The sequence below is a fragment of the Xenia sp. Carnegie-2017 genome, unplaced genomic scaffold (assembly GCF_021976095.1).
Source record: "Xenia sp. Carnegie-2017 unplaced genomic scaffold, XeniaSp_v1 HiC_scaffold_25, whole genome shotgun sequence".
NCBI classification, from domain to species: Eukaryota; Metazoa; Cnidaria; class Anthozoa; order Malacalcyonacea; family Xeniidae; genus Xenia; species Xenia sp. Carnegie-2017.
In genome coordinates, this window is record NW_025813488.1 from 7,625,281 (window position 1) to 7,649,380 (window position 24,100).

At 37.4% G+C, this 24,100-nt stretch overlaps 3 protein-coding genes across 5 annotated transcripts in view; all 3 read left to right on the forward strand.

The window, feature by feature from the left end:
- The first annotated feature begins 179 nt into the window (after positions 1-179).
- On the forward strand, positions 180-2,779 carry LOC124453572 (very low-density lipoprotein receptor-like). Of its 2 annotated transcripts, none has more exons than XM_047004357.1 (6): positions 180-361; positions 769-888; positions 1,790-1,915; positions 1,994-2,116; positions 2,194-2,315; positions 2,651-2,779. In XM_047004357.1, exons 1-5 carry the CDS (start codon positions 295-297, stop codon positions 2,211-2,213), a joined length of 456 nt encoding a protein of 151 aa, XP_046860313.1. In that variant the 5' UTR covers positions 180-294; the 3' UTR covers positions 2,214-2,315; positions 2,651-2,779. The 2 variants fall into 2 exon arrangements, with proteins under 2 accessions (XP_046860313.1, XP_046860314.1); XM_047004358.1 differs by having other exon boundaries at positions 1,793-1,915.
- On the forward strand, positions 2,300-3,403 carry LOC124452516 (low-density lipoprotein receptor-related protein 1B-like). The gene is made up of 5 exons (XM_047003076.1): positions 2,300-2,315; positions 2,651-2,779; positions 2,850-2,993; positions 3,068-3,190; positions 3,267-3,403. The coding sequence occupies exons 1-5, from the start codon at positions 2,300-2,302 to the stop codon at positions 3,401-3,403; spliced, it is 549 nt and encodes a 182-aa protein (XP_046859032.1).
- A 74-nt stretch (positions 3,404-3,477) lies between these two features.
- The window catches only part of LOC124453564 (low-density lipoprotein receptor-related protein 1-like), a 30,470-nt gene continuing 9,847 nt past the window's right edge, over positions 3,478-24,100 (forward strand). For both annotated transcript variants that reach the window (XM_047004346.1, XM_047004347.1), the window contains exons 1-36: positions 3,478-3,680; positions 3,999-4,181; positions 4,264-5,190; positions 5,625-6,028; positions 6,168-6,290; positions 6,430-6,573; positions 6,660-6,884; positions 6,967-7,200; positions 7,468-7,611; positions 7,810-8,025; positions 8,102-8,287; positions 9,024-9,209; positions 9,282-9,533; positions 9,600-9,753; positions 10,099-10,230; positions 10,306-10,574; positions 12,763-12,882; positions 12,961-13,182; positions 13,267-13,450; positions 13,561-13,775; positions 14,233-14,403; positions 14,707-14,865; positions 14,940-15,211; positions 15,637-15,925; positions 15,994-16,270; positions 16,892-17,163; positions 17,237-17,402; positions 18,577-18,738; positions 19,330-19,559; positions 19,633-19,881; positions 19,949-20,203; positions 20,723-21,001; positions 21,261-21,501; positions 21,989-22,219; positions 22,603-22,889; positions 23,601-24,062. In XM_047004346.1, the coding sequence (XP_046860302.1) occupies positions 3,577-3,680; positions 3,999-4,181; positions 4,264-5,190; positions 5,625-6,028; positions 6,168-6,290; positions 6,430-6,573; positions 6,660-6,884; positions 6,967-7,200; positions 7,468-7,611; positions 7,810-8,025; positions 8,102-8,287; positions 9,024-9,209; positions 9,282-9,533; positions 9,600-9,753; positions 10,099-10,230; positions 10,306-10,574; positions 12,763-12,882; positions 12,961-13,182; positions 13,267-13,450; positions 13,561-13,775; positions 14,233-14,403; positions 14,707-14,865; positions 14,940-15,211; positions 15,637-15,925; positions 15,994-16,270; positions 16,892-17,163; positions 17,237-17,402; positions 18,577-18,738; positions 19,330-19,559; positions 19,633-19,881; positions 19,949-20,203; positions 20,723-21,001; positions 21,261-21,501; positions 21,989-22,219; positions 22,603-22,889; positions 23,601-24,062 (8,626 nt within the window). In that variant the 5' untranslated portion in view covers positions 3,478-3,576. The remainder of the gene's footprint in view (positions 3,681-3,998; positions 4,182-4,263; positions 5,191-5,624; positions 6,029-6,167; positions 6,291-6,429; positions 6,574-6,659; positions 6,885-6,966; positions 7,201-7,467; positions 7,612-7,809; positions 8,026-8,101; positions 8,288-9,023; positions 9,210-9,281; positions 9,534-9,599; positions 9,754-10,098; positions 10,231-10,305; positions 10,575-12,762; positions 12,883-12,960; positions 13,183-13,266; positions 13,451-13,560; positions 13,776-14,232; positions 14,404-14,706; positions 14,866-14,939; positions 15,212-15,636; positions 15,926-15,993; positions 16,271-16,891; positions 17,164-17,236; positions 17,403-18,576; positions 18,739-19,329; positions 19,560-19,632; positions 19,882-19,948; positions 20,204-20,722; positions 21,002-21,260; positions 21,502-21,988; positions 22,220-22,602; positions 22,890-23,600; positions 24,063-24,100) is intronic.

Below are 24,100 nucleotides of genomic sequence, written 5' to 3' on the forward strand. Positions count from 1 at the left end.
TATCGAAATAAGCGAATTTTTGGAATTCTTTTTACAAATAAGAAAACGATTTGTACTCCGGTTTTTGCACTTGAAAACAAGACCATGGTTAAATGAAATTGGTTGACTCGACCAATCAGACCGAGTCTTTGTTGTTCAGCTCTTGTCTTTGTTCTTTCTCGCATTTGTAATGTTTTATTGTGAGTGATGGAATAAAGATTTACAACTCGAAACGTTTATGAAATTACAAAGAATAAGTGCAAACAAAATTTGGGAAATCGTTTTTGACGTTAAACATTGGAAAAGTTGTTTTTCATGGCTTTCCTCAGCTTCTTCATCGTTGCTGTAATTCTTTTGGCAAAGTTACGCGTCGAAGGTTCAGGTAGAATGTTTTACACAGCGTCTGCTTAATGCTTCAATTTTAATAAATCCATTAACTACAACAACTTTAAAACCAATTTTGAGTTTGAATCTTTCACTGGAGTAAAAATAACGTGATACAATAACATTCCTAATCATACAGTTGCAGGTAATGCAATGAACGTACAGTTGACGAATGCACGTGGCGCGTTATCGCTATAATATCCAAATTAGTCATTTGCCGAGACTTATCCCGCTGTTATTAAACCCAATCCTTTACTTAGTATCTTCTCAAGCTGAAACATTAAGTTGTTTTCTGGGTGAAGACATCTCGACGAATTTGCCCCATAACGGAAATTCCAAATTATGTTTCGGGTTAATTTTTTATGTCGACCGTAATTTGACTCTATCGTCATTCAATTGCTCAAGGTACTGCTTGTGAAATAGAAGAGTTTAGGTGCTCCGATCATCAATGTACGTTTAAAGATTGGGTTTGTGATGGCGACAGTGACTGTGATAATGGACGCGACGAAGATAAAGAAATTTGTGGTACGTAGGAATATGTCGATGCAATTTAGTCTTAGTGTATATTTTGTATATTTGTGTCTGCCTCGGCTCAATAAAAGTCTTTTTATCAGTGTTCTCATTTACGACATAAACATATTTATAACCATAAAGGTCCTTACTTGCTTATAAGAATAAGAACGGAATTGAAGTTTAGTTAAAATATTGTGCTTATGTTTATGTCACAACATCCATACTTAGCAATTATAGACGTAGTTAGCCTTTGTTTTGACTATTAAATGTCACGATAACGATTAGTTTTATTTGAAACAACTATATTGTTTCATATCTTTTTCTTTCTTTAATTACGCAATTGTTTGTTTTGATTTATCGTTAATGTGCGGTTTTTAATGGTTTTTTTGTACAACATTTGCATATACTTGAAAACGCATACCCCGTTGCTCACCTTTAGTAAGTCTGTACTTTACAAGTGTGTACAGTAGTGAAGCCTGAGGTTTTTCATTCCTGCAATGCAAGCATTTTTTTATTCAGTCAATGGAACGCCAATAAATGAAGATATTTTTCTAAAGAAATCAGTACATTACAATTTTGCTGAAAATTTGTATTTTAGGAGTAAAAGTCTTTGTTGGTTTTACCTTTGTAATTGTTGCTTATCTCAAAGGTTGTGTCAAGTTGACATGGCTGGTGACTTAGAAAGCAACTCAGTGTGTATTTTTGTTTTTATTGTATGTTAGTTTTACCATTTTTGTTATTTTTTGTATAAATTTGAATAACTTCTTGTCAACTATTTGATACATGTATGGGTTTTAGGGTGTTTCAAGTTTAACTTGTACTTTCTTTTCTGCTTGCCTCGAAAAATTTGTCACACATTTTCTCATACTTTTTATGACTAGTGTACCTTTTCATATTTGTTTATTAAACTTAGCAGAAAGGAAATTGGACTGCAAGAGTCAGAATAAGTTTTCCTGTGGCACTCGTTGCATTCCATTTCATTGGCATTGTGATCATTACGAAGACTGTGATAATGGACAAGATGAGAAAGGCTGCAATTGTTAGTTATTTCTAATTTATGGCTAGTGTTGTCTGGCATTTGTTATATACTCATATTGTCTTTATGTGTGATATTTAGACAGTCGATCATGTAGCAGTGAGGAGATACCATGTTATAATAACACTGTTCCATGTGTACGCAAGTCATGGCTCTGCGACGGTGAGGCCGATTGTCCAGATGGACGAGATGAACGGAATTGCAGTAAGTGAAGAGCAACAATTAAACTCTCCATCGTAAATATTGGCAAGAAAACAGTACATGCATTGTGTGAATTCTAGGTGTTTCGTGTCCTTTGTGAAGTATTCATGTGATGATGGCTTGACATGTATTTCAAAAGATTTACTTTGTAATGGAAATAGAGATTGTCGTGATGGCGCAGATGAAATGGAATGCTCAATGAGTAAGTGAATGCAAAGAAGTAATGATTCGATGATTCGTCATCTTGAATAAATTTTGAAGCTCAGTTAGTTTATTCATTTTATGAGCTTGAAAAATGAGTGGAACTAGAGTTTGTGCATCTCTTCCATTGGCTCAGTGTCTGGTCTTTTTATTTTATGCACCAACTCGATTGTGTCTCTGTCACCTCATTTCTATTTCCTTTGCCATCAATGTGGGTTTTTTTACTTTCAACATCTCTAAGTGTTATCTCGGACTGCATCTTATCCGTTGTTTTTCCCAAAATATTTCTCTCTTGGTCCACTTTGTGGTCATTTTTATTCTTCTCTTTGAGCACAGATGTGACAAAACCATGTTCAGTTGGCCAGACCCGATGTGCTGAAACTGATGAATGTGTTCCTCTGACATATTTATGCGATGGTGACAGTGATTGCGCTGATGGTTCAGACGAATCACATGATGTTTGTGGTGAGAATTTAGTGTTACGGCAATGATGTACTTTTCAGTATCAACACAATTTTCTTTGTTTGAATTTTAGCTCGACGCTCTTGTGCAAGTAATGAATGGAAATGTCTTGCCAGCCATCAATGTATAAATATCACAGCTGTCTGTAACGGGAAATATGATTGTCTCGATCAATCGGACGAACGGCAGCATTCACATCACGGTGGATCATCTTGTGGTGGGTAGCCAGCATCTTCTCATAAATATCTCTTGCAATCCTCCTTTATCCCATATTATCCATTGTTTGTGTAGAACATAACGAGTGTCTTAATCGCACCAATTGCGGTGATATGAATTGCCAACAGACCCCATCCGGGGCTCACTGTTACTGTGGACTTGGTTATGAAAAAGATGTCAACAATAAAAGCTGCATAGGTATGGGAGATTTTGAATTTGAACCTTTAGCAAAGAATGCTCGTACTGGTTTTCAACCTCTCTCTATATATGACAGATGTGGATGAATGCAAGTCAAAAGTCTGCGATCACATTTGCGTCAACTCGCATGGCTCCTTCAAGTGTGCGTGTTACCATGGTTACGAGTTAGTCCATCACATTTACTGTAAACCAGATGGTACGTCAATGTTCTGAGCATCGACCAACCGACTTCTATCTATTGTCAATGCAACTTGTTTGAATCTCACCATCCTGATTTGAATTTGTAGATTCAGTTCAGCCCATCATACTAGTTTCTCATATTGATAAAATCATCAACTCTACCATCGATGGCCGTCGGTCTGGTGTTTTTCTTGCTGATCTAAACCATGCTGTTGCTTTGGATTATCATTTCAACTCCAGTTATGTTTTCTTTACTGATGTTAAAGAAAGGAAGATCTTCCGCTCCATCTACGGAAGTAACATTGCGAGGGTAGGTTTCACAAACGAGATCGTCAAACTATACACCTATGTGACTTCACAAATTTGCAGTGCTGTTTTTTAAAGAAGATTTGCTATAGCAGCTTTATTCAGTGTAATAAAAGCCACATCTTCAATGTATGTGTTCTACTCTTTACGCCACATCCGGTATGGAGTCAACTACTACTATGCCATAAAAACCATTAAGATAAAATTTTCGTCGTATCAAATTTATTCCAAATGTTCCTTAATTCGATTTAACTATCTGAAGAAGTTATTTTAATGTAGGCACTCTAACGTTGTACGTAATTTCCTCTGCACTTTTGTGTAGCCCATTTTATCCACTGGTCTCTATGCCTGAAGGAATGGCAGTGGATTGGATTGCTGATAACGTATATTTCACCGAATCTCGTGGTGGAAGAATCGACGTTGTCAATCTCAATGGACGTTACAGACATATTTTGGTCGACGGTCTTGGTTCTCCACGTGGTCTGGCTGTTGATCCGAAAGTGAGGTATGACGTAATGGTGACTTTGTGTTTCGTACATTGGAATTTCGATTAACTCAGCATGATCATGTTTTTGTTTCCTTTCAAGATATCTGTTCTATACAGATTGGGGAAGTAGACGTGCTTTGATTGGACGATGCAGCATGGATGGTGCGGATTGTCGACCACTTGTCAGTAACAATATCACTTGGCCTAATGCGATCTCACTCGATTACATCAACCAGATGGTGTACTGGGCGGATGCTCATTTTGATGCGATATTTGTGGTCGATTATAATGGGAACGATCGTCGTTTGGTTGCAGGAGGACCCGGTCAAGATCAAATCTCACATCCATTTGCCATGTCGTTGTATCGCTCCTACCTTTATGTGACCGACTGGGTTGATGAACAGCTGTACAAGGTAGATATTGTACAAGGCAAGGTGACCGAAGTGATAAAAGACAGGAAACTTCTCAGGGACGTTCAAATATACCATCCATCGAGACAAGGTCAATCGAAGAACTTCTGTAAACACTATGGTTGCGAGCAACTTAGCTTGCTTTCTAGTCATGTGACCAGTGGATGCAAATGCGCATGCGAAATCGGTATGGTGTTAATGAAGGACAATAGAACGTGCAAACGTTTGGACAGCTTTGTCATTGTCGCCATGAAAACTCGAATTCGTGGCTATGTATTCAATAACGGAGAAAAACAAGACGCTATTGTGCCTGTTTTTGGACTGCGTACGGCTATCGGTGTTGACTATGACGTAAAAACACAAAAGTTATATTTCAGCAATTCTGGTCAACTCTATCGCATCGGATTTGATGGCTCGGACATGCAGACTGTGCAGAACGAGAGTATAGGAGAAGTTGATGGAGTGGCTGTCGATTGGGTGGGGAGGAATCTTTACTGGACTGATGCGAGATTGAAAACAATCTCTGTATCAAAACTTGATGGTAGATATCGACGCACGCTCATTCGACTTGACTTAGAAAACAGACCTCGAGCAATTGTGGTTCATCCAAATAGGGGGTAGGACTTTTTTACAATTACAACTTGCGTAGATATTCTTATGCGTATGAAAGATCGTTAGCATATTTCTTGACATGTGAATGAAATCCTTGTTTGTAGGTGTCCATCACCAATTGGACATCTCAACTTCTAGATCTTGATTTATGTCGCGGATTTTAACTTGTGATTGAAATCCTCATCGTAGATTGTTTATTTTTACTTGGATATCCTGTTTTGCAGATGCTAGATCTTTGATTTCAACTTGTACGTCTTTATGTGCATCTTGATTTGTTGCGAAGGACATTTTGTATAGGGTATCAGTGTATCTTGATCTGTGGATAGTAAGATCGTTGATCTTGACGCGAGTAGATCACGGATTATGGATCTGTTGATCGTAGAAGTGTCGACTTCACTTCAAATCCGACAAAAACCACAATATTTTTTGTCTGATTTAGTTTGCTATTTTGGACGGACTGGGGACGATATGCTAAAATCGAACGAAGTGACATGGATGGTAGTTCCAGTTCCCGAAAAACCATTTCAGAAGGAGACAATATGGGCTGGCCAAATGGCCTCGCAATCGATTATGTTAATTCAAAACTTTACTGGATTGATGCGCGTTTAGATCATCTGATGGTGTCCGATTTTGATGGTTCAGAAAAACGGAAACTTTTCACTTTTTTATCTCATCCATTTGGACTTGATGTTTATAATGGTTTTGCCTATTGGAGTGATTGGCAGGAAATGGCATTGTACAGAATTTCCATCAATGAGAGTTCCGGCGATATGAAAGAAAAGTTACTGTCCAATATTGGAGGACTAATGGAAATTCGTACCTATAAGAGCTCTCATGTACCTGGTGAGATTGGTTTATTAGTCGAAAAGAACTAACATTGTAACCCAAGGGTTGAATTGCGTTAGAAATTTACATACTATATACTCGTGTATCCTTTACATACTCGTGTATCTTATAATAAATTAAAATTCGTGTTTTTCAGATGGGAACAACGTTTGTTCCAATGCTCCTTGCAGCCAGTTGTGCTTATTAAAAGCCTCAAGTAATTACTCCTGTGCTTGTAGAGATGGTTTATCTTTTGACGTCAATCGAAGAGCTTGTGTCGGTGAGTTTATTTCATTTTAATGAAGAAGTTATTTCAGATTACAGAATGTTTATTGTACAACATATGGCCGATACAGTCGCATGTCGGCCAATCAGAAAGTAGAAATCTTTATGACGAATTTCATTCAATCAACATCTAGATGCAATTCCATCTCCTGTGCCGATTTCGACCTGCCCTCCAAATCATTTTCAATGCAACAACACGCAATGTGTTACAAATTCCTGGCTTTGTGATGGTGATGATGACTGCACTGATGGGTCCGATGAAGTCAATGCCCATTGCTGTAAGCGACCTTGCCACGAACTAACATCCATTTTCTTTTCTCACGAACCGTATTTCGATAGTTGAAATGCTCGTAATGTTTTTCAGTGTCCAAGACCTGTAAACCAACCGAAGCTCAATGTCACAACTTCAAATGTATACGAAAGTCAGCGCTCTGTGACGGCTTCAATGATTGTGGAGATAGCTCTGATGAACGAAATTGCACATGCGAGATCGGTCACTTCCAGTGCAGTGATGGTCAGTGTATCCCCGAACGATGGAAATGTGACGGTGACAAGGACTGTATTTATGGTCTGGACGAGGAAAACTGCAGTAAGGATTTTATGAAATCGTCCGATACTTAAGCAAACTGCGTTAATTACTACTGATGATAAATACATGTTTAATATTACAGACAAGACTGTGACATGTGATGGTTTTGTTTGCATTTCAAATGGGGCGTGCATTCCACGATCATGGCAATGTAACGGAAGAAAAGATTGTCCCGATGATAGCGATGAAGATGAGTGCGTTGTAACGCTCTGTTCATCTAACGAATTTCGCTGTTCAGACGGTCAATGTATAGATCTCCCTTGGAGATGTGACCACGACGAAGATTGTGATGATGGAAGCGATGAAGTTAACTGCAGTATGAATTTTTAATTTCTTTTGCTTTGCTGTTCTTGTTGCATGTTCAATAAATCAATCAGTCAGTCAGCCAGCCAGTCAGTCAGTCTGTCTGTCTGTCTGTCTGTCAGTCTGTCTGTCTGTCTGTCTGTCTGTCTCTGTCTGTCTGTCTGTCTGTCTGTCTGTCTGTCTGTCTGTCAGTCAGTCAGTCAGTCAGTCAGTCAGTCAGTTTGAGTTTAACTCTGTTATTGGCCTCCCTTGTGTTTTAAATATTTTTCTTTTTATCCAGCGACGCCCACGATTCAAATTCGTTGTCCATCAAGCAAGTTTCAATGTCAGACGTTGTTTCAATGTATTCCTTTCGAAAAAAAATGCGACGATGTTCCGGATTGTACCGACGAAACTGACGAATCATTTGCTACTTGCAACAAAAGTAAGTAGGAAGTGCATTTAAGAAATTTGACAGTTCTAAGACAATGCCACATTCTAAAATCATGAAACATTTTAAAACAAAATAATTTTCTAAAACAATGAAACATTCTAAAAATAGGAAACATTTTAAAACAAAACGATATTCTAAAACAATGAAGCATTTTTTCGTGAAGAAAAAGCATGTTTTGATTTTTTACAGCTTGTCCTGCTGGCGAAATCAGTTGTAAAGATGGCAAATGCATCTCTTCAAGTCAAATGTGTGACGGACGTAAGGACTGTAGTGATAATTCCGATGAAGAATGTTGTGGGAAGAAATTCAAGTGTCATCTTGCCGGTCAATGTATTCCCCAATCATGGGTGTGCGATGGTGTTGATGACTGTGGAGACAATAGTGACGAATCGCAAGCAAAATGTCGTATGTTCATAATCTTAATGCTTTCGCTTGTGATAGATTCGAAGGATACTTCTTCAAATCTTTATTTTTTCTTCAGTGTCGCGCACGTGTGCACCTCATCAATTTTCATGTCCAAACTCCAGCGTATGTTTGAGTCGTGAAAGTCTATGTGATACGGTTGCGGATTGTCCTGGTGCCGAGGATGAGGCTCCCGGATGTATTTATCAACAATGCAGTATCAGCAATGGTGGATGTTCACATAACTGTACCAATTCACCTCGTGGTAGGAAATTGTAGCCTTCATTACATCAGTGACGACTCCGTCAGTATGAATTATATATACGCCTTGGTTAGGGATCACACACCGCATCTTACGTTTTCACGCTTATAAATCAAAAATTACTACTTACGTTTTCAAAACTTTAATATACTTTCCCAAACCCTATTCCTATTCCTAATGAGAAATTATTGTTGTGTTTTATTGTTTTGTTGATAAAAATGAAAGGTTAAACTGATTTTGAGGAAGAAAATATGGTCATCATTTTCCTTAAAAAGAGATTGATTTTGCCGAGTCCCCTACCACGCATTAAGATGTTAGACCTTGACACTTCCCACTCGGATGTATAGTACAACTTATAAACTTTCGCAATTAATCAGCCTGTTGTAAATTTTTATAAAATTCAGCACGATCGCGTGCTCTACTATACGCAGAATTGATCACTAATCCAATCTCCAACTAAAGATCCGGGGCCGGGGTGCACGAAGCTTGTGTAGCGAAAATTTTCAAACTTGCAAAAAAGGTGTTTATATTTTTCTTACGACAAAGAAATTTCGTGATCTTCGAAACAATATTTTATTTCAGTTATTGCTCAGATTGAATCTTATATTTTTTGCTTTTTGAAAGGTTCTATAAAAATTTAAAAAATTTTGCTATAATGGATAACGCTATCCAGGCTTCGTGCAACCGGCCCCTGGTGTCGGGACCTCTAAACATGACGTCGTCGTTTATATCGTTCCAGGCTCTTTATGTGGCTGTCCATCTTGGCTAACTTTGGCTAACAACAATAAGACATGCGTTGATAAAGATGAATGTGAAATGCCTTGGTCGTGTAGTCAGACATGCGTTAACATTGAGAAACATTACTATTGTACTTGTGATGCTGGTTATACATTGCAGGCTGAGAAACATTGTCGAGCCGATTTAGGTTTGTAAATTATTACGTCATTGAAATTTTTCATCGCCCACTCTTGCTGACGACATCGCTCTCTCTTCTCAGTTGACGATAAAGTACCATTTTTGTTGTATTCCAACCGGATTTCTCTTCGAAAAGTGAAAATTCACGGGAGAGAGGGGCGCGTGATATATTCCGAGATCATGGCAGGCCTTCGTTACGCTACTGGTGTTGACTTCGACTGGAAGAATCAACGTATTTACTGGACTGATTTACTCACTGATAAAATTTACAGTGTGAAATTTAATGGCTCCCAGGAAGACGTTATCATTACTGGAGGACTAATGTCAGCCGAAGGTCTTCTATTCCATTCATTGTTCGTGCCTCCTCTCGTTATTAAATAGTTTGTTCTCGCTTTCCTAGGTATTGCCGTGGACTGGATTGCTAGTAATCTCTATTGGTTAGACGCAAGAGCCAAGTTAATCGAAGTGTCCAAATTAGACGGAAGTTATCGTTCGGTGTTAATAAGAACGGATATTGACGCACCGAGAGCTTTGCAAATTGATCCCAGAGAAGGGTAAAACATCTTTGCATTTTAACTTACATTATTTTATGTTATTCTAATTACAAACAAATTGATTCAGGAGAAGAGTAAAACTTCTTAACATTTTACCTTACATTATTTTATGTTATTCTAATTACAAACAAATTGATTCAGGAGAAGGGTAAAACTTCTTTACATTTTACCTTACATTATTTTATGTTATTCTAATTACAAACAAATTGATTGAGAAGAAGGGTAAAACTTCTTAACATTATTTATGTTATTCTAATTACAAACAAATATATTAAAGAGAAAGGTAAAACTTCTTTACATTTAACTTAACATTATTTCATGTTATTCTAATTATATACTTTGTAGATATCTCTTTTGGAGTGATTGGAGCTCTGCACCTCGTATTGAGAAGGCGTTTATGGATGGAAGCAACAGAATTGCGATTGTGACAACCAAGCTTGTTTGGCCCAATGGAATGACACTTGATTACCCCAATAAGTAAGAAAGTGCTCTATCAGTATATTGAAGAAAATATTGACTCCAGATGACATTCAAGCATTTTCGAATTTTTAGACGTGTCTACTGGATGGATGCTAAACTACATCATCTGGAATTTTGTGACTACGATGGCAAATACCGCTATCAAGTATTGACTGGCAACTCGCGACTAAACCATCCCTTTTCATTGACTTTGTTTGAAGATACGATTTATTGGACAGACTGGTTTGATAACTCCATTCGTTATACGAGCAAATACCCCGGGGACAGCGTACATTACCTACATAACAGTTCAAGTCGTTTGATGGATATTCACGTGGTGCATCCCGTGAAACAGCCCGAAGGTAATTCATTACGTCTTCATTCTCCAATTTAATCCACCTTTCCAAGGGTAGACACTCGTGTCAAAAATGCGACATCAAATTACAAAATTCGGACAATCGAATGGTCGGACATAGTATTGTTTATGTAGAATGAATAGTGGCAATAAAATGGTCAGGAGATGCTTTGAGTTTTAGGGCATTTGTGAATCTGATTCTAGTTATTCAGAACGCTTATTTATAAAGTTAGAAGGCATAACAGTAAATTTTAACCATCTTGAGTTAGAAAAAGCATAACGACCAAAGGAAAGCTTAAATACTAGCATATTGTCGCGCTAATGACTTTTTTGTTAGGATTGTTACGGCGTTTACGGCGTGACTTAAGATTATCCAGGACGGATTCCGGCTGCATAAAGCGCAAAAAATCAAGTCATACAAATTTTTGAACTTTTATTTTTATTACATGTTGGTCTTGCTGTCTTATAATCACTAATCACTATTGTTATTATTGATGGATGGAATCTTCCTATAACTGGCTTTTCATATTCATATACAAGTTATATACGTAAAGATGGAATTTTAAACTGTAGCTATAAATTTAAATGTATAAAACTGCGATGATGCTAAATGATAACATAAAACATTGTCTTGTGTATATGTGTTATTTGTACTCAAAGGCAGTCATGAATCTCATCTCGAATCTCATCACACGTTATCATAAAAATAGCAGTTGAAAAAATTGACCTGCAATTTTCTTCGCTTGATACCGCTAAAATTGTAACTGGATATTCTTTGGTAGGGTGGTTTCTTACAACGAAATGCATACAACATGCATTTACGTAATAAATTGGACGGCTGTCTCTATGCGATCAAAAGAAGTCCTTTGAATCCGAAAAGTGTACTATTTAATCGCAAAATTACTCGGAAGTGAAGTTACCTTCTAGATTGAATCATGAAAATAATTTTGTAATGTAAGACGATGCAAATGGCTTGGCGTATTAAATCTTATCTTTGTAAAAACTAATATGAAAAAATATATATAATCCCTTTTTTTCCATGAAGCCCATGGGTGCTTTCGTTCATGATGAGAGAGTTGCGTTGTATAAGGAAGCTGTCGTTCATCACGAGATAGTAATGAGAAAGTTACATTGTAAAAAGTAACAAGTAAAAAACGTATAAACACGTTCAGTGTTAGTTTAAATTGTAAGTCAAAACGGCAGAAGTTGTGTGAACCTCAGTATCCTTGAAACTCATCAACACTTTGTTTCGGCATTTGTAATATCCGCGACAACGTTCGAAATATTTTTATTTTTCTCTATAACGTTGTATCTGCATATATATTGCATATCATTTCCAAGCTTTCCTTTGATATGACGGAAAACGGTTTTTATTCACTCTTACACCTACTGCTTTTATAATTATTCGTTTTGGATTTCTAAAATAAGATTTACAAATGCCCCAAAAGCATCGTCTTTTTTTTATTGCCACTATTCTACATAAACAATACTATGTCCGACCATTTGACTGTCCAAATTTTGTAATTTCATCTCCTATTTTCGACACGTGTGTTTACCGTCGAAAAGGTGGATAATAATTCTTTTTTAAAGTGTACTCTTATACGTCATCAATGATAATAGTTGTACATCATAAACGTGTACATCTAAACTACAACTGATACATCAATGCTCTATGGTGTACATCAAAGCTTTGAAGTGTTATAAACAATTGTGTTGAAACTTTCATGTGGAAAGTTTAGAAAATATTCTAACATTAATTTTAGACTTCCTTTTTACTGGTTTTCATTGGATTCTATGGACCAATAATACAATAAGCTTTTTAAAACAACGAAAACTTTGTAGCGATCTGAAATGAAAAAGGTTCAAAACTTAAAACAATGATCAGAATCGATTTTCAAGCATGCAGAGTACCTGTAGTATCGCGTTCATCTTAGCGTCATCCACAGGTATAATTTATTGTGAAAAACAGGTCATGCTTCATCTAAATGTCATGTTCAGATCATCCACAGGGATAATTTATTGTGAAAACAGCTCATGCTTCATCTAAATGTCATGTTCAGATCATCCACAGGGATAAATTATTGTGAAAACAGCTCATGTTTCATCTAAATCTAATGTTCAGATCATCCACAGGGATGAATTATTGTGAAAACAGCTCATGCTTCATCTAAATCTCATGTTCATATCGTCCACAGGGATAAATTATTGTGAAAACAGTGCATGCTCTCATGTTTGTGTCCTTAAACCGAATGGCAGCAGTTGCTTATGTCCAGTTGATATGAATCTTGACCCTGAGACATCAACAATTTGTACAGGTATGTATCAGCAGATTCCAACTGTGTTCCTTTTTATCAATTGTGTTTTACTATGATAATAAATACAATCTTTTTAAGGAGTGAACAGTTTTCTCGTGTACAGCCGTCGTACTGAAATACGCGGGATCTCTTTGAGTGAAGATCACGATGAGAGAATGATTCCTGTTGTTGGACTGAGAAACGCCATAGGATTGGATTTCGATTTTGCTGAAAATCGTTTGTATTGGACAGATATCACTGATGACTCCATCTCGAGAATTAAAATCGATGGCACGGGATATGAGAAAATCATAAAGTCAGGTACCTTTACTGCTATGTTTAAATCATGAAATGAATTTTTATGGTAGCTGATTTACCCATGCCCCCCATTGGTGATTTTTGAAGGTTCGGGACTACGATCGCCCGATGGTATTGCAGTTGACTGGGTCGCAAAGAATGTTTATTGGACAGATAGTGGGGCCGACGTCTTAGCTGTAGCACGCACTGATGGCAATTTTCATAAAACCTTGCTGTTCAAGTCGTCCTTAGTACATGAACCACGTGATATTGCCTTGTACCCGAGTAAAGGGTGAGAAACGCTTGCCCACGAACGGGCATCATGATACTTTACTAATATGCAAGTTGTTTTATTCTGTTTGAAGTGTTCATCAAGTTTTGTGGTGTAATTGTCTTATTCAGGCTGATGTTTTGGACCGACTGGGGGCTAAAAACGATTCAAAGTGCTTGGCTCGATGGAAAAAACGTGAAAAGTCTCATCAATGAAACTTTAGCTTTCGTGAATGGTCTAGCGATTGATTATTCGAATGACCGTCTTTTCTGGCTCGACGCAACCTATGATAAGATGGAGACTTCGAATTTGGATGGAAGTGATAGGAAAATCGTTATTTTAACAGGTTTGTAACTTGAGTATTTTTATCTTTTAGGGTACCACACTATTAATGGCTGTTTTTTACAAAGATACCTGACGTCATTGCCGTAGGGAGGGGCAACTTTTAAAGGTTGGACTTGAACTCCCCTAAGTTTTAAAGGTTGGACTTGAACTCCCCTAAATTTTAAAGGTTGGACTTGAACTCCCCTAAATTTTGAAGGTTGGACTTGAACTCCCCTAAATTTTAAAGGTTGGACTTGAACTCCCTAAATTTTAAAGGTTGGACTTGAACTCCCCTAAATTTTAAAGGTTGGACTTGAACTCCCCTAAATTTTAAAGGTCTGTAAGTTTTACTTCACAATAATTAAAATCAGCAATATTTGCACAGCAGGACAAAATTCACGGACTGGCTTCACCACCAAAGTCTTGGGTTGATAGCACTTCATGAAAGAACGGTTTGGTCATTTTTCTTTTTCCCACAGGTCTCAGGCATCCCTTTGGTATAACAGTCTTCGAGGGTTATGTCTATTGGACTGACTGGCGATTGCGATCGATCAATAAAGCTCGTGTGAATGGTAGTGAACAGACGGTGGTGAAGTCGAGACTTCCTGGGATCATGGATGTCTGTGTTTTTGACAGAAAAAGACAGAAAGGTACTCTTGAAAATCCTTTTTTAACATACGACGTAGTCAGATATGAAACGAAACAAACTATGATGGTATTTATCCTGCAAACATGAGATTCAAGCTATCAACAACAAGACCATAAATTTGTGGTGATATTGCGAGTTTATTTAAAAGTGATCAAGCAAACGTTATTTTCAGTTGAATAAAGTCGTCTTGTGGCTTTCTGCAAATCTTTAGTTGGCAAGATGCGTCTTTGAGCTACAATCGAGTTCCGTGAATTAAACGATATTGCTCTTTTTGTATTTATTCTGATGTATTTTTCCATCCCAGGCTCCAATCCTTGCGCAAAAAATAACGGAAATTGTTCCCAACTTTGTTTTTGGAATGGCGAGATTGTCCGTTGCGATTGTCGCGACGGTTTTACATTCAACAACGAAAGCAAGCGGTGTGAACAAAATTCAGAATATCTTGTCTACGCCACTTCAAATCGTACGTACCTTTTGAATTATGTCATCAATGTCCTTCCATGATCCTAGAAAGCATTGTCTTTGTTTTTATTGCAGAATTTCAAGGAATTTCTTTAAATATCGACGATCAACATGCTTATCTCCCTTACATTTCCGTGACTGTGCGTTGCTATGCAACAGACTTTCACTACCGCGAAAGTACCATCTATTTCACGGATGATTTGAAGGATGTCATTGGTCGCGTCAAAACTGATGGATCTGGCCTTCAGTATGTCATTACCGATGGATTGAACCGTCCTCATGGGATTGCTGTGGATTGGGTTGCTGGGCAGATATACTGGACTGATATGGGCACCAAACTTATCGAGGTATTGTGAGGATAATGATTCGTAATACTTTTGTTGTGCTTCTCTTTTACGTACATGATACTTGGCAAGGTCAGTGCTCTGACCAGCCTGTTTATTTTCTTTTCATACGGTTTTGAATAGAAAGAAGGAACATAACTATTTTGTTCTCCAGACATTGTGTTATTTTTGAAACGTTTACGTCTACAATAAGGTAGACGTTGAGCGGACGTGAAACGAAAAAATGAAATCGAAACTATTGGTTTTTTGGCCTGTAATGTTAACTGTGCATAAGAAAAGGAACGAAAAAATCGATTTTTTCGTTGACTCCACAGATCTACTAAGATGATATTTGGTAGCGTTTGTATACCTCTCCACAATTAGATTACAGTAGTTGAAGATACGATTCTTATGAAGTAGTAAATACGTGAAAAGTTTTTTCAACATAGGTCAGTCGTCTTAATGGTTCTCATCGTCTTACGGTCATTTCCAGTGGTCTTATGAAACCAAGAGCAATAGTCTTGTATCCACAAAAAAGCCTCATGTTTTGGACAGACTGGGGTTATGTGCCAAAGATTGAAAGGGCTTACATGGATGGGAGTTCAAGGATGATCTTGCTCTCTGTGAGATCGCTCTTACTTTACTGGCCTAATGATTTAACAGTTGATTACGATCTTGATCTATTGTATTGGATTGATGGACGTCTCAATTTGATTGGTTGCATGGGAATCAACGGAGGTAAACGATGTAATTATGTTCACTATTTGTTGAGTTGATTTTTATCTTAAAATCTGTTTTCCTTACAGAAAACCCACGCATATTGATAAAGTCGGAATTTCAAGGAGGGCGTGGTTTGACCATGTTTGGAGAGTTCATTTATGCTGTATTCGATCAGTCAAAGACGGTTATACGACTCAATAAAACTTCCGTCAACAATATCTCAACGATCTTTTATTCTTCGAGAAGTTCCGTTCGACCAAGATCAATGTTTGCATACAGCGAAAGTCGACAACCTGAAGAGGGAGCATGCTCCCGTCATGATTGCCAGCAGTTGTGTCTGCCTTTCAACACAAGTCAGTACAGGTAAAGATGTGATCGTGGAGATTTGTTACTGGTCTCTAGATTCTTAGAATTTTTAAAGGGAAAAGATTATAATGGTAATGTTAGCTACATGTAGTTGGTAGATGTAGGAAGTGTTAGTGGTTCAGGGTAGATATATTTTGGTTGTAATAAATGTGGTTAGTAGATGTAGGAAGTCTTGAATGTAAGGGGTTGACATATTTTGGTAGTGATAGTTGTTGTTGGTAGATGTAGGAAAGGTTGAAGCTAAAGAGTAGAGATATGTTGGTAGTGATAGTTGTTGTTGGTAGATGTAGCAAGGGTTGAAGGTAAAAGGTAGAGGTATGTTGGTAGTGATAGTTGTTGGTAGATGTAGGAAAGGTTGAAGGTAAAGAGTAGAGATATGTTGGTAGTGATAGATGTTGTTGGTAGATGTAGGAAGTGTTGAAGGTAGAGGTATATTGGTAGTGATAGTTGTTGTTGGTAGATGTAGGAAGTGTTGAAGGTAAAAGGTAGAGGTATGTTGGTAGTGATAGTTGTTGTCGGTAGATGTAGGAAGTGTTAAAGAGAAAGCATATATGTGGCATGGTTGACGTATTATTTACAATGTGTTATTTTATAGTAATGATGTTTTTATATCACTAGGTGTGCTTGTAGTGGAAATGAACTTACTAGCGATGGTAAAACTTGCCACGAACCGGATGCGTTTATTGCTTATGCTGTTGGTACGAGTATTCGCTTCTTGCACTTAAATGGCGCCAACGATGTTGCTCCATACGCTAATATTGAGTTCAGTAGCGCACCTGTTGGTCTTGATTTTGATTACGAAGAACATTTGATATTTTTTACGACTCTTTCCAAGTCTATAGTGAAATCACACTTCAATGGCTCCCTGTTAAAGGAAATACCGATGAGTTGTAAGCTTTTAATTCTTTTTCATAAAAAAAATCGATCGACATGACGAAAAGTAATTTCAAACTATTCTTTCAGTTGTATCGGACGGTATTTCTGTGGACTGGCTATCGAAGCAAGTGTACATAACTGATCCCACGAACGACAAAATACGCAAAATGAATTACACTGGTTTCCATCTCGAAACAGTTATAGCCGACGGCATGAAAGAACCTCGTGGCATTGTTGTCATGCCATGCGATAAGTATGTTAATTTCTATTACTATGGGATCGCGGTGAGGATCACTCAAAGACGGATCCCGAAGGGTGGGGTGGGTTTGTGTTGGGGTACGCACCCCCTCCCTGAGCTCTGATAGCTTGACGGTTGAAAATGTTACCGTGTTTACGACATTTTCAAATGTTGCATTCTCCTTGTATGAAATTCTGGATCCGCTCTCGGTGGTACAACCTGTGACACTCTCACACTCAGAAGTTTTTCGATCAAATTTTAGTTTTTCTAATCAAGTGTTTATAATGATCGCTAGTAATGTGTTGGTATGACAGTTACGTTCTTTCAACGTTGAGCTCTTTTGTTGATAAAAACTACTCATAGAGGGTATTTTTAAGTGCGGTGATTTACTGAAGTATGTGTTTTAGCTTAACAAGTAAAACTTAATTACTGAAGTATGTGTTTTAGCTTAACAAGTAAAACTTAATTACTGAAGTATGTGTTTTAGCTTAACAAGTAAAACTTAATTACTGAAGTATGTGTAGTATGTGTTTTTGCTTAACAAGTAAAACCTAATTTAATGAAGTGTGTGTTTGAGCTTAACTAGTAAAACTTAATTAATAAAGTATGTGTTTTAGCTTAACAAGCAAAAGTTAATTTCATGAAGTGTGTTTGAGCTTAACTAGTAAAACTTAATTAATGAAGTATGTGTTTTAGCTTAACAAGCAAAACTTAATTTAATGAAGTATGTGTTTTAGCTTAACAAGTAAAACTTAATTACTGAAGTATGTGTAGTATGTGTTTTTGCTTAACAAGTAAAACCTAATTTAATGAAGTGTGTGTTTGAGCTTAACCAGTAAAACTTAATTACTAAAGTATGTGTTTTAGCTTAACAAGCAAAAGTTAATTTAATGAAGTGTGTTTGAGCTTAACTAGTAAAACTTAATTAATGAAGTATGTGTTTTAGCTTAACAAGCAAAACTTAATTTAATGAAGTGTGTGTTTTAGCTTAACTAGTAAAACTTAATTAATGAAGTATGTGCTTTAGCTTAACAAGTAAAACTGATCTAAAAAATTTTGGGCCGAATTCAAACTTGTACCTGAAAATCTCTCAATTTCAGCATTGTGTACACGCTAAAATCTCCTTAAAATCTTTTCGTTTTTCAAAAAAATATAATTATCCACTCAAGACTCATAATTTGTCTTTTAGTCTTCTATACTGGACAGACTGGGGTGTGCCCAGTATTGAGGTCGCTTCCATTAACGGAGAGAACCGTCGTCAACTTGTTACAACTGAAATAGCCTGGCCTAATGGCCTAACAATTGATACTCGCGAGAGTCTTATGTACTGGGTGGACGCCAAGTTAGACAGGTAACCTCTCGTTTCTTTGGTACCTTTATTCATCTGGTTCGTCGATAATTGTTTTAAATTGCTTATGACACAAAATTTTACCATAGTGTAAAGAAAATTTCATTGTAAAGAAAAATTAAAATTACTTAATAACATCTTGAATAGAATTGTAATTTTATTTCTTTTTTAATATGTGTGACTTTTCTTCTCTCGGCAAATGACATCGCTATGGCATCACATTACGTCATTAGCATTGGTAAATAGTAGTTTTGTCGACAGTCAGCATAAAAATATCAAACTTTGACAACTTTGAAGCTGCACTCATCAAACATGTGTCAATCAAACTGTTGTATTTGTGCATTTAAGGTTTTAACAATGTAGAGAATTGACGATCTTTGAAATAGTATTATGCTCTGTGATGTCATAACGATGTTATTTGAACATTGATGAAAGTTTAATATCTCTAGGAAAAAGTGAAATTGGTAAATTCTACTAAATAGGTTATAAAGTCATTATATATGTTCTTTGCTTTACAATCAAACAAATTCGTAATAAAATTTCGCGTCATAAGCACTTTCTAAGAATGTTATGAACATCTTGTATTCATGTTAGGATTGAATCGGCTGATCTTAATGGCGCCCGACGTCGTATTTTGTTGGACAGACTTCCACATCCATTTGCGATCAGCGTGTTCGGCAGTGCTGTATACTGGACGGACTGGTGGCTAAAAACTGTCAAAAAAGCCAGCAAACTGAGTGGAGGAGGTCAGCGGTCTCTGACTGCTTCTCGACTCTATTCTAATCCCATGGACATTCATGTGATATCGTCCGAAAGACAAAACTGTAAGTTCATTCAAGGGATACTTGGGGGAATTCGGGGTTTACACGTACATTTCATGAATTCTTTTTTATAAAGGCTCATTCAATCCTTGCTACAACAATGGTGGCTGTAGTCAGTTATGCGTTGTCGTGAACGGTATCAAAGAATGCAGGTGTAATGCCGGATATAAACTACAAGCAAATGGCTTCTGGTGTGTTCGTGAAAACAGTAATTGTCCAGACAACCAGTTTACTTGTGCGAACGGGAAGTGCATTTCTCGGTCATTTCTTTGTGACACCGATGACGATTGCTCGGACAAATCGGACGAATTCGCCGTGATTTGCGGTAAATATGTGATCCTTCACCATTCTCGTCTTCTTTTATCCTATAATCAATTTTTGTTCAACTTCAGCTAAACACAAGTGTCCCGAGAACTCGTTCCAATGCAACAATGGCAAATGCATCGCGAAGAGATGGCGTTGCGACTTTGACAATGATTGCCATGACAACAGTGATGAAGAAGGCTGTGAGCGACCGAAATGCAACCAGGGGCAGTTTGCTTGTGACAATGGACGGTGTATAAGTGAAACCTTCAAGTGTGACGCTGACAACGACTGTCGAGATTTCTCAGATGAAACGGGTTGTCCCGCTGTCACTTGTCCTGCAGGTAAGTTATGAAATTGTTTTCACCAATTTCGTCTTCTCAATCCCCTTTCCCAAATATTTCGTCGCGTGCCTCATGCCAATTCCTTCATCCGGAAGTTATCAGCAGTACGCCGAGCTGAACTGAAAGCTAGAATACCTCAGTCAATACCATAGTTTCCAGTCTGTATTTTGAAACTAAAGGAAATTAATTATAATAACCTAAGATGTTTTTTCCTCAGCCGAACTGTTGAATCGATTTCCTTATGAGATAGGAAGTACGCTATCGTTAGCTTCGCTCTGCAAAAAAAAGTTTTGCCTCGACCCTTGATTTTACTTTTAGGTTCATTTCTGTGTGTCATCAATATTCGTCATGTATTTTATTTGTAAATATTTTCTAATTCAGCTAATTCCGATTTAGTTAATGGTCGAACGTCGCACCATTTTTTTGTAAACCGAGCTATGGTTGAATAGAACTGATGTTTTAAAATATAATCGATCATCATAATCATCTATTCTTATTGAATGTATCCATCGACTATAGATCGAGTATCGTGCAGCAACAATAGCATGTGCATCCGGGCAAGTTGGATATGTGATGGTGATGACGATTGTGGTGACAACAGTGACGAAAGCGAAGCGTTGTGTTCCAACACTACTTGTGACGTTAAGGAAATGAAATGCTCAAAATCAGGTCGCTGTATACCTTTACGTTGGCGTTGCGATGGTGACGATGACTGTGGCGATAACAGCGACGAGTCTGATAACTGTACCACTGGAACTAAAGTCACGTGCAAAGAGAGCGAAATCACGTGCAAGAATGGTACGACTATGTATAGTGTGCATCTAATGTATTTTATTTCAAGAATCTTCTACTTTGTTAGTCTTCATATGTTATTCAGGTCAATGGATATCTTCCACTTTGTTAATCTTGATATTTTATTTAGGTCAATGGATATCTTCCACTTTGTTAATCTTGATATTTTATTTAGGTCAATGGATATCTTCCACTTTGTTAATCTTGATATTTTATTTAGGTCAATGGATATCTTCTACTTTGTTAATCTTCATATTTTATTTAGGACAATGTATATCTTCCACTTTTCTTTGTGATGGCGACAATGATTGTGGTGATAACAGTGACGAAGATGTATCAAACTGCAGTTCGCGGACCTGTGGGGTCTTGGAATTTAAATGTTACAACACCTCCCGATGTGTTCCTAAAAGTTACGTGTGCGATGGCGACAACGACTGCGGTGATGCGTCAGATGAGCATCCTCGTGAGGGATGTGTTCAATCTCCTTGTGAAGAATCCGAGTTCAGGTACCAGTGGTATTAAGACTGGGGCAAACTGGTAGAATTGTAGCGGGAAAAACTGTCTCGATGTTTTATTATTTGTTTTTGAGTTAGACAAACGCTGACAAACGTCCAGAGTTGGATTAGTTTTTGAAGTGTAAAATGTCTCTGAAATTATATGAAAATATTTTCCAGTAGGCCGTTGTTCAGATGGGAAATCCATGCAGAGCGTTCTTTATTTTAACACAATGAAGTTTACTACCTATAGGTATTTTTTCGTTCGGAATATTTCCCATTCTGAGCAGTTTTACAACGCAAACTATGAAAATCAAGCGATAATTGAAAGTGGAACTGAAAGAACATAAGCTTATATGTATTTGTCAAGAAGACATCCTGATGACAAATCTTTCCCTTTAATGTGTAGTTTGCCAACAGCTTTGTAGTTTGACATCTGGTTCTTTGATCTTATATACTCTTATATGATCTTATGTTAAAAAGCATACAATATTTTTAGGTGTAGAAACGGTATTTGCATTGGAAAAACTTGGAAATGTGATCGGGCAAATGACTGTGGCGATGGGTCTGACGAAGAAGGCTGTCGATATGCGGCTTGCCTTCCTAACCAGTTCACGTGTAGAGATAAGCATTGTGTGACATTGTCATATAAATGTGATGGGGATCGTGATTGCGCTGATGGATCCGATGAAGAGAATTGTACATCAGTCACGATACCACAGATATGCAGGTAAGATTGTACAATAGAAAACATAAGATCATTTTGTCAACTCAAACTTCGAGTTATGTCAACAAGAGATGAGATTTATCGAAGTCGTTATCGAAGACCTCATCACTCGAATTGCAAGTAAAGTCGTTATGTTAACAAGAGATGAGATTTATCGAAGTCGTTATCGAAGACCTCATCACTCGAATTGCAAGTAAAGTCGATATATTGCTTGTAAATCTTGTCTCTTGTTGAAATTTGAGTTTATAAGGTGATGTTTTTTGCGGTGTATTAAACTGTGTTTTCTATTATATTTCTTTAAATTGTCGGCTGGAAATAGTTTTCAGGTAAAATGGATACACGTATCTTGAGCTAACTTGCTCAATGCTAATGTGATCTGTTTTTAGGCCTGGTGAATTCCAATGTGCCAACACCTCTACCATTCCCTGTATTGATTCTCGAAAGGTTTGCAACAAAAAACCCGACTGTTCTGACAGCAGTGACGAAAAGAATTGTCATATTAACCATTGCAAGAAACAGCCGTGCCAAGAGATATGCACCAATACTAAAACATCATTTGTCTGCAGTTGTAAACCTGGAAAAAAGTTAGTGAATCTTACCAAGTGTGAAGATATTGATGAATGTGTTGATCATTTGCTCAACGGTTGTACACAATTGTGTTTGAACACTGAAGGCAAGTGTTTTTTAAATACGAGTTTTTACTGCTTAAACGCTTCGGGATCAAATCTTGTTCAAGATGCGAATTCTTTTTTTGTTTGTTTGATCATCCATGATTGATATGAGAGATGTTAGTGAAAGTCGATCTTTGAGTTGTTCATTCATGTTTAAGAAATGTATAGCTTTAGAGGCTATGGCAACCAGACTCTTCCACATTTTAATTCTAATTCATACAGTTTTTGTGGCTAGCCTTTGGTCAGGTCCATGTTAGATTTTTACGTTGCTTCTGCTGAGCTAGTTTGTTCTAGATAGTTCTTTGTTTGAATAGAGTTATCAAGCGCATGCGCTACGCCTTGAATAGCAAAGATGTTGATTTGATAAACTTGGAAAAAACTTTAGACCTTTACAATTTTTTCATTGTTGTGTCCGCTTCACTTGAACACCTTAAGGTGCATTTACATTTCTGGAGCCGGTTGCACGAAGCCTGGATATCGTTATCCATTGGATAGCGCAAATTTTTAAATTTGTCTCACAACAAAGAAATTTCGCAATCTTCGAAACAATGTTTTACTTCAGTGATTGCTCAGTTCGAATCTTATATTTTTTGCTTTTTTAAAAGGTTTTGTAAAAGTTTCAAAAAAATTGCTATCCAATGGATAACGCTATCCAGGCTTCGTGCAACCGGCTCCTGATGGTCAAACTCATTCCATAAATTTGTGATTATTAGGCAGCTTCAAATGCCAGTGTGGCGAGAATTATAAATTAAAATCTGATAGGCGATCTTGTAAATACACTGGCGACGACTATCCAACACCTTATCTTCTTTTCTCTGATCACCATAACATAAGAGCATTAGGACTGAACGGGGAGACGTACAGGAGTGTGCTAACTGAGCTCACTAATGTGGTTGCACTGGACTACGACTACCAAGAAAATCGCATATTCTGGTCAACAAACTCTCCTAAAGGTATCAAGTCGGCCAAAATGGATGGCACAAATGTAAAAAGCATCGTGAGATTTGAAGTTTCTAGTCCGGATGGTATGGCTGTCGACTGGGTTGCACGTAATCTGTATTTCTGCGAAGCTATGCAGGGTATTATATATGTCTGTAAACTGAATGGATTCAATCTTAAGAAGCTCGTGAGTAATATGAAGCAACCTCGTGGAATGGTGGTGTATCCCCAGGAAGGTGTGTGATTCAGTGCAATTGCTGCTTGGGGATAATCG

Coding starts and splice junctions, on each gene's coding strand:
- LOC124452516 (XM_047003076.1), top strand. Junction 2,780..2,849: donor CGAATCACATGATGTTTGTG/GTGAGAATTTAG, acceptor TTTGAATTTTAG/CTCGACGCTCTTGTGCAAGT. Junction 2,994..3,067: donor TCACGGTGGATCATCTTGTG/GTGGGTAGCCAG, acceptor TTGTTTGTGTAG/AACATAACGAGTGTCTTAAT.
- LOC124453572 (XM_047004357.1), top strand. CDS start 295: ATGGCTTTCCTCAGCTTCTTCATCGTTGCTGTAATTCTTTTGGCAAAG. Junction 362..768: donor GTTACGCGTCGAAGGTTCAG/GTAGAATGTTTT, acceptor CAATTGCTCAAG/GTACTGCTTGTGAAATAGAA. Junction 889..1,789: donor CGAAGATAAAGAAATTTGTG/GTACGTAGGAAT, acceptor TATTAAACTTAG/CAGAAAGGAAATTGGACTGC.